Here is an 11,856-nt window from a genome sequence, read left to right on the forward strand (position 1 = left end):
TGTTTAGGCACCCATTTCCAGACGCTAGCTAGCAGATAGATTAAGTCGCCAAGTTTGGTGATTCTAGCACACTGCGCCAACATGAAAACTGGCGCGGGCTTCAAAGGGCTAGGGCACATTACTTTTACGTCCTTGCTTCACCTTCATGCGAGACCTAGGGACAACTTAACCACAACCACAAACAGCTACCGACACGCATGAAAAACCACCTGCCGCGGAAACACTACGGAACTGGCGATCACAATCCACACAAAGACAACTCTAGAACGTCGCATTACCTTCTTTCAGTTTCAGAGGAAAGGGTAAGATCCGTTCCCGTGGCGTTTGTCTGAAGCAATGAGCGGCTGGGCCCATGCAGGTATATTTGTAAGAACCCGGGTCCCAACGTCACGTACACAAGTTGTTATCTGTATATAGCGTTGGAAACAGGTCATGTGGTTGGATACCGTACGTAGCAATTGAATGTATTTGGCCATATTTGGTTCGTTGGTGATCAACAGAAATCCAAGTCACAGCCTTTACATCTATTTGTACTGACCTTTTGTGAAGCGGCTACAATTCCAACACTGTGACCATTTTCCGTCTACGACTACGTATGCTGTCTGTTATAAAGCAGGTGCTTTATTTGACTACGACAATGGTTGTTTTGCCCGAAAAGTTACTCCGCTAAAATCAATTGCAACCTCTTCGAAACTCCGGTGATATTTAAATCAGCCATGATTCTACAATATAATTCGCCCCTTATTTCACCTTATGTAGAACGTTAACATCTGGTAAAATAGACCCACTAGTTGAGCGTAGTTGTCAGCATTTTGTAAAAAAATGTTTTCAGATTGAAACGTGGCAGTTTGAAAATGAAAGTGATCCGCCTAGCTGACCATGGCGCCCGGGAGTGGAAAACAAGTGATGGTCCGTTCGCGGATATCCGGATATCCGGATAACTTTCATTTCGAACTGCCACAATCTGCAGCCTTAAAAAACTAGTACCCTTGGCCAGATGTTGTGGGCCAGGTTAACTAATAAGCACATATCGTGTCTGAGTTTGGAAGAGGTCCGGTCGGTTGGACCGTGGGTAAAAGCAAGTAAAGTATGATTTATCAGGGCCAGTTGCAGGTAAGTCTTCAGATATATCACGAAACATACGGCACCTAGCAGCTGTAGCTTATCGCTATTGGTAAGTCTAACTGTTTTGTTATATACTTAAGTCGCCAAGTCTGGTGATCCTAGCACACTGCGCCGTTCAGACGTTACCCAACATGAAGCACATTACGCGAAACTTGGGAACAACTAATGTAAACACACAACCACAAAGGCTACCCATATGTATGAAGAACCACCTGTCGCGGAAACACTACGGAACTGACGATCACAATCCACACAAAGACAACTCTAGATCGTTGCATTACCTTTTTTCAGTTTCAGGGGAAAGGGTAAGATCCGTTCTGACGTTGGTCTGAAGCAATGAGAGCGGCTGGGCCCATGCAGGTATATTTATAAGAACCCGGGTGGCAACGTCACGTACATTGTTATCTGTATATGGTGTTACATGGAAACAGGTGACGTGGTTGCATACCGTACATAGCAAGTGGATGTATTTGGCCATATTTGGTTCGTTGGTGATCAACAGAAATCCAAGTCACAGCCTTTACATCTATTTGTACTGACCTTTTGTGAAGCGGCTACAATTCCAACACTGTGACCATTTTCCGTCTACGACTACGTATGCTGTCTGTTATAAAGCAGGTGCTTTATTTGACTACGACAATGGTTGTTTTGCACGAAAAGTTACTCCGCTAAAATCAACCTCTTCGAAACTCCGGTGATATTTAAATCAGCCATGATTCGACAATATAATTCGCCCCTTATTTCACCTTATGTAGAACGTTAACATCTGGTAAAATAGACCCACTAGTTGAACGTGGGTGTCAGCATTTTTGTAAAGGTTGTTTTCAGATTGAAACGTGGCAGTTTGAAAATGAAAATCATCCGCCTAGCTGACCATGGCGCCCGGGAGTGGAAAACAAGTGATGGTCCGTTCGCGGATATCCGGATAACTTTCTTTCCGAACTGCTACAATCTGCAATCTGAGAATACTAATAACCTTCGCCAGATGTTGTGGGTTAGGTTAACTAGGAAGCGATTTGTCGGATCGTGGCTGAGTTTCGAAGAGGTTGATTGGACCGTGGGTAATCACATGTTTCCGACGTCATGTTCCGGAAGCTGCAGTAGAAGGGCGCATTCCGTGAACACTGTCGGCCGAAAATTTGGGTAAGTCCCCATTTACTCAGCGTTGGACAGAACGTTTAGCATTTTTGTCATTATGATAATGAAGTATACCAACAAAGATGAACTTTCATCCTATCAAAGTATGATTTATCAGCGCCAGGTAAGTCTATCACGAAACATACCTGCCATTCGGCGCTAAGTTGAGGCAGCCATTTCCAGGCGGTACCTAGCAGACGTAGATAGGCGTACTTGGGGCTTACTATTGGTAAGTCTAATTTGTTATATACTTAAGTCGCCAATTTTGGTGATTCTAGCACACTGTGTTCAGACGTAATCCAACATGAAGGCTGGCGCGGGCTTCAAAGGGCACATTACTTCCACGCCCTTGCCTCACCTTCATGCGAGACAAAAACAGCTACCGACACGCATGAAAAACCACCTGTCGCGGAAACACTACGGAACTGGCGATCACAATCCACCCAAAGAAAACTTTACAACATCGCATTACCTTTTTTCAGTTTCAGGGGAAAGGGTACAATCCGTTCCGACGTTGGTCTGAAGCAATGAGAGCGGCTGGGCCCATGCAGGTATATTTGTAAGAACACGGGTCCCAACGTCACGTACACAAGTTGTTATCTGTTTATAGCGTTACATGGAAACAGGTCACGTGGTTGGATACCGTACGTAGCAACTGAACGTGTTTGGCCATATTTGGTTCGTTGGTGATCAACAGAAGTCCAAGTCAAAGCCTTTACACCTATTCCTGACAGTTGTGTGAAACGGCCGCACTTCAAACACTGTGACCATCTTCCCTCTACGAAAGGTATGGACCTTTTAGAGTGGCTGACGTGATGAGAAAACTAACGATTTGCTATGTTTTGGTGCTTTAAGATTGACAAGGGGTGATTTCACAGCATGAAAAGTCTCCCGCCCAAATCAACCTCTTTGAAACTATTATTTGGATCAACGAACAGTTCGCTTCTTGGCATGGTCACTTAGAGTAAAACACCCCGCAAAGTAAACTACGAGTCGTGGGAAGACGTCAGCTTTTTTATATTGTTTTCAGATTGAAATTATGTGGCAGCTGGAGAAGGGATCCGGTTGGCTGACCAAAGGCGTCTGCCATGAATCTTTTGAACAGGAGTGACTTTCATTTCTGAACTGTCACAGTTGCCAATCTGAAAATAACCTTTAAAATGACTGACACAATCCATTCTTTGCCAGACGTTGTGAGTTTGGTGAAATTGAAATGATTTGGTTGGGTTGGGTTTAAAAGTGGTATTTACCTGAGCCAGGTAAGTTTCCAGACATCACCAAACATACCTGCCATTCATGGCTACTGTTTGGGCAACAAGTTCCAGAGGTACTTGATACCTACCCTTATTGGTAAGTCACCCGCCCGGTTTGTGTTCAGTGATCCCTGCCTATCTCACTCTTGACTTTGCCCCTGCCGTATCTTATGACATATGTAAAGTTCAGATCCAGGGTTGTTTCACATGCACATGTGAAACCGTGGCTGGGACGTCAATTGCTATATACTATACCCACCTTGTATTCATCGATGTTGGTAAATATCCCTCTCTTTGTATTGTATAGTTTTTTTTACCTAAGCTTGTCACAACAAAGGGCATTTGATTTGAGCCTTGTGTCTCGTCCACGGGTTTATTATAGTACAGAATTTTTGTTAAACATGGCACGATCTCTCAACGTCGCCAATAACGTCTTTTATTCGTATTTTAGGTGACTGAGCAACACATTGACCATCATCAGCAATGGCGTGCAGCAAGGAGGATAAAACAGTGTAAGTAGCAAGAATTTCGAACTACATGTATGACAGTTTCCTTCTATAAAAACTATGTTTATAGAAGTGACTTGAGTAACTTACCTTTGTACAGTTACGTATACATATAGAAACCTTTCTATATCTGAAATTCGAGAAGGAAGAATAAACACTGATTGTCCATTTCACCGCATTTCTACCTTTGTAACATATAACATGCATGTGAATGGTAGCATTTTTAATGAAGTATGATATGTACAGAGGAATGCAACCTTAAGCATATCTTTAAAAAATGAGTCCACATGGGTAGGCAAACATGCGAGAACATTTCAGTGAGATGGGTTATTTCTAAACAAACGATATTTCTAAACAAATGAATTGGCGGAGATATGGAGCCATGGTACCTATAACCTCATTACAAGAAGGATTATGTTTTCGGTGGAGTGTGTGCGTGCGTACGTGTGCGTTTGTGTACATGTACATCACAATTTGAGAAAGTTATGACTCGAGTGGATCCTCGTCTGGTACTGGGTCTCATTCATTTACTAGGAGAATTTTTGCTCTCTATCTACTAGTATGTTAAAAAATGAGATAGCGATCTCATTAATTCGAAAATGGTGGGTTCTTTGCACCATGCCAAAAATTATTTAACACCATCAGCTATCTTATACTTATACTACAAGAGCCAGTTTAGACCGACATTATTCTATCGCTTTTCCACGGCAAATGCTCCGAGGAACTTCACTCGCTAGTGCCCCCACTTCGAACATTCTCAGCAAGGACAAGTTTGGCCACTTCCACTGAATTGAAGCAAATCACCCTTTTCCCCTCCATTCACCACCTCTTAGGAGGAAGTTCTTTCCTATGGAATAAGCTACCACATGATTCTTTCCCATATGGTTATAACCTTAAACTTTTCAAGTCTAAGGTCAACAAACATCTGTCCTCACTGGCTGCACAGTAACCCAAAACATTTGAGTGGCTCTCATGAGCTTTATTTTGCGGTGAATCAAGAAGTAAATAAAAAAAAATCACTAGAATAAGAATTGAAGGTCTTTATCTAGTGAATTAATGAAATAGCAACCCTTTAACTTATTAATTCACTAAAGCAGAAAGATATGTCCATGAAGTTAAGGTTATTTTGCCGGCCACGGTTTCACATGTACATTACAATGTCAACAATTCTGGTCAATGATGATGATGGTCAATGTGTTGCTCAGTCACCTAAAATACGAATAAAAGACGTTATTGGCGAAGTTGAGAGATCTTATAGAATGTGCCATGTTTAACAAATATTCTGTACTATAATAAACCCGTGGACGAGACACAAGGCTCAAATCAAATGCCCTTTGTTGTGACAAGCTTAGGTAAAAAAAACTATACAATACAAAGAGAGGGATATTTACCAACATCGATGAATACAAGGTGGGTATAGTATATAGCAATTGACGTCCCAGCCACGGTTTCACATGTGCATGTGCAACAACCCTGGATCTGAACTTTATATATGTCATAAGATACGGCAGAGGCATAGTCAAGGGTGAGATAGGCAGGGATCACTGAACACAAACCGGGCGGGTGACTTACCAATAAGGGTAGGTATCAAGTACCTCTGGAACTTGTTGCCTAAACAGTAGCCATGAATGGCAGGTATGTTTGGTGATGTCTGGAAACTGCTAGCTAAAGTGGGCCCAAATACCTACAGACACACAGACAATCGGCCACAAAGACGTAACCTTCTCGCCAAAGGTTGATGATATATGATAACTTAGATTAGCGTTACAATTATTATGCAAAATAGAGTCAAACCTAGCCAAGACCATGGAATCAAACGATCACGCAGATGACCCCCTGTAGAGGACCGATAGAATCAGGTCTATTATATGTGGACAAGTGGTAATTATGGCTTCACCACTATGTGTACAGTATGTGGTGAAGACATATTGGAACAAAGGTTATGTAAATGTTGTAATTTGTATAGAATAGAGGACGAATGTCACTTTGTTATAGAATGTAGATTATATAGTAAAGAGAGAAATGATCTGTATAGGCTTGTACAAAACCTATTTCCTTACTTCATACACTTAAGCACTGTAGAAAAATTCATATTCCTAATGCGACTTGACAAACCTTCCATCGAAAAACATATCTTTTCCTTTATCTCTACTATAACTGAAAAGCGAGAAGTTGAATTTATGTAATGATAGCTAGTTTTATTTTGTATGTATCTTTTCATCATGTTTTGTTTTGACCTGTACTTAGCCCAGTGTGGCAAAAATGTGCAATAAAGGTCGTCATTCATTGTTTTTTCCATTTCGTTAAGTGGATTCGATTTTGGGGCCAAATACCCCAGACGTTTTTTGTTCCATTTTTTGTTTTATTTTTTGACCATTTTCAGGCAAAAAATATACATTTTGGGATCTGGTGCCCTGGTACGAAAACTAAATGACCTGAAATTTGGTATAGGGATACCTTGGACATGTGTCCACAAAACTGCGTTCAAGTTTTTAATATACATCACTTTCAAATTGTGAAAAATAGGGCTTTTTGGCTATTTTCGAACCAAAAATGTACATTTTTGGCTCCTGTGCCCCAATATTATATCTGAATGACCTGAAATTTGGCATACCTTGGACACATGTCCAAAGAATGTCATTCACCCTTTGACATACACCACTTTAAAATTATGTAAAATAGGGCTTCTTGGCTATTTCCGGACCAAACATGTACATTTTTGGCTCCTGTAAGCCATCTGTGGGGATGTGGTGAAGCCATCTGCTGTATTTGCTCCCGATCAAATGTCGCCCTTTCTAGTTCCTCATGTTTCTTCTTCTCCTCTTTCTCCTTCTCCTGCCATTTCTTAGAATTGATTCAACTTCTTCCACATTTTTGGGCCAAATAACATGAAATTTGGCATGAAGGTAGAGTGGACAAATACCCCCAGGCGGTTTTTCAATTTTGTGATACAGGCTTTTAGAATGGTTTTGTTTGAGCTTTTTGGCTGTGTTATAGAAAATGTACTACGGCAGTGTGTTACCATATTTGGGCATGACACGCATGAGTCATCAGAAGGGCATGCAGAGCAAGCAACCAGTAGGCATGAAACTTTCCTCTATTCTTCTTGCTGATTGGCTGTCGGGATTTGTTTGGGTTAACTCAATTAACATCTGTACAAAGCCATGTCATATTGACAGTATGAACTTTATTCAAGTGTTTTGATAGGTATGTCAAGCTTTCCTGCTCCAGCATTTGAATGCGAGGCATAAACGCTTATCTTTCTTTGTCTTGAAAATCAACAGTTTGCATTATGCAATTAAAAATCCTAACCCATAATGTAGGTGATAGCTATCCAACTGTTGTCACTTCATACTATAGTTATATCAATGTAAAGAATTGTTTTCCCTTGTATTTCTCCTTCTTCCCTGCCATGTTGTGAAATGTGGTGAAGCCATGCTGAATTTTCTCCAACGCAAATTTCGGCCTTTCTAGTTATAGACAGGATTCTTAACGTTGTGTCAATGGGATAGAGAATCTCGGGGGGAAAATTGGAGCAGTGGCTCTTGTGTAAAGGTAGTCACAAGTTTGTATATGCGGAACGTTTTTTCATAGTTAACGAGAAATTATTTATTGACAAAGGTATGGGGGTAACTTCTTGTAATTATCCATCGCTTTGTCAATTCCATAACTAGGAAGCTGATGGGAGAACTAGACGAAGAGCAACAGAAAATGTTGAAAAGCTTGGCAGCTGCTCCTAGCGGGGCTGGCACAGAGATACTGAAGAAGCTCCAAGAGTACGCAGCAACAAAAATGGAGGCTTGGAAGAAGCAGAAAGTGTACGTAGGCATCGTGGGAGACCCCGGAGCGGGGAAGAGCACCTTTATCAACTCCATTCGAGAGCTGAAGCCAAAGCAAAAGGGTGCGGCGAAGGTCGGCCTTTGTCACACTACATCGGAAGCCACGGACTATCCCGATCCAAATCGCCCAAAAAGCCTTTGCTTCGTCGACTTTCCCGGTGTGCTCCTGACGAAAGGAACCTCAGACAAGCGCGACTTTGACATCCAGCAGTATCTCGACGAGTTTGGAGAGAAGATGCAGCAATGCCACGTGTTCCTAGTCTTCAGCAGCGGCCGCATCCAGCACAACGCCGTGCAGATCGGGATGAAGGCCCGGGATATGGGGAAGAGGGTTCTGTTCATCAGGTCACAGTTCGACAAAGATTTGGCGGACAGGAAGAACGACGACCCCGACTATTTTGAGGGCAAGACATGGGACGAAGCGGTGGCCAACTTGATGGAGGAGCTTCGCGATGATTACATCAGCGTCCTGAAGCAGGTGGGATGGAAAGGCGAGGTGCCAGCCACGGATGTGTTCATCATCAGCGGTCGGTACGACAGCGTGCTGAAGGGCGAATGGGACATACCTAGCTTCAGGAAGGCGATGTTCGATGGTTTGAGCGGCTTGCAGAAGATGGCTGTCATCACCACCTGCCGAGACTTCTCCAAGGGCACCATCAAAGAAAGGGGAGACATCCTCAGGAGCCAGAAGGCAAACGTTGCCTGGGCAGCAACTGCGGGCTCCTTTGTTCCATTCTTTGGCATTACGTCTGTTCCCGGTATGTGACAAGACTTACATTGGGGGGGGGGATTCGTTAGCAAACCAAGCAACAAATCAAATGTCCATGCCAATTGGTGCGCTTGACAGGTTTTAGTAGGTATGCAGAAGAATATTGTGATGTAATTGTGTTCAAGCTATTTGATTCTTGACAAAAAATACTTTAGATCCCTAAAACATATTAGAAGTTTACGAAAGGGATAAAATGCGTTTCCTTATAACGTACTCATCAAAATGTCAGGTTGCCGTTCATATGTGCATTTGCTAAGTCATATGAACTTATTATACGTACTAACCTGTCCCTCCTTGATTACAGAGGCCGTCTTTTCGGCGTATAGAAGCTACAAAGAGGCCTTTAACCTGACAGAAGATACCGTGGAACAACTCGCCAAGATGACCAAGAAGAATCCGCAGGATCTCAAGAAGTTCGTGTCTGCAAGATTGCTGGCCGGGACAGACGATACCCTTGATAGGGATGAGTCTTTTGAGACAGTGGTAGTTGTGAGTACCATTTGTAGGGAGTTAGATATCATGCCTGGTTTAGTTGAAACTGCTGTGACGTTCTTCATTCCTGTAATTGGTGCTGCTATTAATGCTTCATCTAACATGGACAGAATGCGGAAAGTCCTTGATGCAATGATTTCACGTATGGAGAAGTGCGCCAGTGATCTCTTTGATCACGCATTTGATCAAGGACGTTAGAGCACTGAAGGTGGGTTTATCATTGGGGCTTTTAGTTCTATTCTGTGTAGCAAGCACATAAATGTTTGCACACAGCAACTTTAATGAATTAAAGACCCCAATTTAGACCCTGGGCAAGAGCAACAAGGAGATGCCCCACTGTGACCTTTCCAGCAGCTTGAATGGTGCATTGACCCCCGCAGCTACAATCAATCAATCAACTTTATTGCTCAACAACTGTAGCTGGTACAATGTATGGCAAAGAAACAACAATGGTACATACACAAACTAATACTAACTACATGAAATATCCCAGACTATCTAGCCAATTACAGGGACGAATTAGCATCTTACTGGTCATTTTTTTTAAAGATGAACATACTGGTTTTAAATGTACTAGTAACATTGTAACCATGAAGAATGACTCAGATAACTGTAACAAGATCCAGTCTGGAAAGTCAGCCTTCTTCAAATTTGAAATCAGCCCTGTCAAACTTAAATCAGTGCTTACTTGTATCTGCACCTTGCATGCAAATTGAAATGTTTTTTTCAGAGCCTAGCTAAACTAGCTTTGGCACTCGTGTGTTTGAAATATGCCTTAAAAATGTGTTGTTCACTTGCAGCCCGTATAGGCTTGGGCTTTGTAGAACTGAACTGTACATGTAACAGTTAATAAAATAACTGTCAGCCAATGCCTCCCACTATCATGCAGAACATGACTCATCAATGGTTTAGTGACAGAACGGCCAATGCAGTAGTAGTACTTTACATTCTGCATTACTGGTCAAGCTAACTACTCTATGTAATTGGCAAGCTAAACTGTATTAGCCAGGCCACCACCCATGTCAACTGCACAGCTGCCAGTAGCATACTGACATTCATCTAAAAGTTTATGTTATCTGAATTTATACCAGTATTACCGGATTCTTTATAATTTACCCAAGACTCATTGATAGATAGATGGAGTGATAGTAAGATCAGAATGGGCCCAGCATATTCTAATATTTTCTAGTGAAAAATATTTGGCTCGTAGTTAAAATGCATGTACAAAGCTAGTGTGGTTGTGTTCCTATATTTGTGTATTTCAGAAGTTTCAGAGTGACATTGCTTGTTACTTAATACTCCATAAATGTTGAAGACAAAGTACATTCATCATTGCTTGTGACAATTAGAACAGGCTGCTGTACGTATAAGAGCAGCATATCTGTAAACTTTAACATTTTGAATGATGGCTGGTGAATGTTATGTTATATGCTTTATATTTTCAAGCAGATATTTCGGTGGCTACAAGACAGTCAAATTGGCCAAACAATATCACTGGAAGGGCAGTAGCCGATATTACACCCAAAGATTATTTCATTTGGCTGGCAAAAAATGATACAAGTACAAAAAAGAATGCCCGATGAACCCCCCCCCCAAAAAAAAAATTAGCCTAAGCCCAAACCTCTGCTTGTAAAGTAATATAATTAGTGATCTAGTCATAATGTGCTTTTGTATGGCATGTTGTGCTCTGATATTATCTAATCGTGTGTTACAATGTTCATTACAAACATTGATATTGTATTAGATTTGAGTGGGTACTAGTATTACTTGGACGTATAATTGCCACTCATTTTCAAACATTGGAATGATATTACCCAAGATTATTATATTATGCCGGAGCAGATTAAGATGTACTAGTATACTGTTAATCTTAGGCCAAAGGACAAAGCAGTCTTAATGTAGATGAAGCTAAGTATTCTTTCTGTTGAGGTGTTTTGGGCAGAGTGACAGTGTACAATGTAACTTCTGATCCTATCTGTGAAGTGGCTTGTATACTACCCAACTGCTGTTGTTTAGAATAGATGATTGAACTTGTATTCTTGTCTTGTCATCATTGAATACAAATGGACAGGGCTGGAAGTGGGATGTAGCAAGTGAATGGCTGGAATTGGAATACGCACACGCACACACACACACACCAGCATACCGACATACACATGAACACATACATACACAGACCACACACACTCACAAGCGTACACACACTCTCACATGGACAGACACACACACAAGCGTGCACACACACAGACACACCAGGACACATGGACACATACATACACGAAAAAACACACACGCACACACACTCACTCATTTACACTTGCTCACTCAAGTACAGATGTACATAGTAACACACACAAAAGTTACACAGAAGATCCAGAAATGTTGTGTATATAGAAGTTTGGTTTATTACACGAGTCTACAGACAATATGACAGAACGTCCTCCTCTGGTGGTCGGTGTTTACTTCCCGGGGAGCAGGATGCCATCATACTGTAGCGGGGAAAGAAAAAAAGATTAATTTTCAAACAAATTTCTAAGAAAACAGACTATTAACACTGGATAGGTTAAGTCTGGAAAATTTTTACAAATTGTACACATAATTCTGAATTAATAAGCATGTTCAAACTACATATAATTTAGTAATGAGCTTTCTTATTTAAATTACAGTTCAAAGTTGTTTCTCACAAACTTCTACCAACACAGATGAACTTTCAAGCTAACATGTGCAAGTTTGTT

At 41.4% G+C, this 11,856-nt stretch overlaps 1 protein-coding gene across 3 annotated transcripts; it reads left to right on the plus strand.

The window, feature by feature from the left end:
• The first annotated feature begins 2,228 nt into the window (after positions 1–2,228).
• On the plus strand, positions 2,229–11,223 carry LOC109479511 (T-cell-specific guanine nucleotide triphosphate-binding protein 1-like). Of its 3 annotated transcripts, none has more exons than XM_019781484.1 (4): positions 2,229–2,268; positions 3,967–4,027; positions 7,696–8,618; positions 8,934–11,223. In XM_019781484.1, the coding sequence occupies exons 2-4, from the start codon at positions 3,999–4,001 to the stop codon at positions 9,317–9,319; spliced, it is 1,338 nt and encodes a 445-aa protein (XP_019637043.1). In that variant the 5' UTR covers positions 2,229–2,268; positions 3,967–3,998; the 3' UTR covers positions 9,320–11,223. The 3 variants fall into 3 exon arrangements, with proteins under 3 accessions (XP_019637043.1, XP_019637044.1, XP_019637042.1); XM_019781485.1 differs by lacking the exon at positions 2,229–2,268 and adding an exon at positions 2,444–2,491; XM_019781483.1 differs by lacking the exon at positions 2,229–2,268 and adding an exon at positions 2,957–3,049.
• Positions 11,224–11,856: the final 633 nt, after the last annotated feature.

Source organism: Branchiostoma belcheri, unplaced genomic scaffold (assembly GCF_001625305.1).
Source record: "Branchiostoma belcheri isolate BF01 breed outbred unplaced genomic scaffold, Haploidv18h27 scaffold49, whole genome shotgun sequence".
Classification (NCBI taxonomy): domain Eukaryota; kingdom Metazoa; phylum Chordata; class Leptocardii; order Amphioxiformes; family Branchiostomatidae; genus Branchiostoma; species Branchiostoma belcheri.

What these genes read in the sequence shown, in the direction of transcription:
- LOC109479511 (XM_019781484.1), top strand. Translation starts at nt 3,999, where the DNA reads ATGGCGTGCAGCAAGGAGGATAAAACAGT. An exon ending in AGCAAGGAGGATAAAACAGT is followed by an intron (nt 4,028 to 7,695) that starts GTAAGTAGCAAG and finishes TTCCATAACTAG; the next exon opens with GAAGCTGATGGGAGAACTAG. An exon ending in TGGCATTACGTCTGTTCCCG is followed by an intron (nt 8,619 to 8,933) that starts GTATGTGACAAG and finishes CCTTGATTACAG; the next exon opens with AGGCCGTCTTTTCGGCGTAT.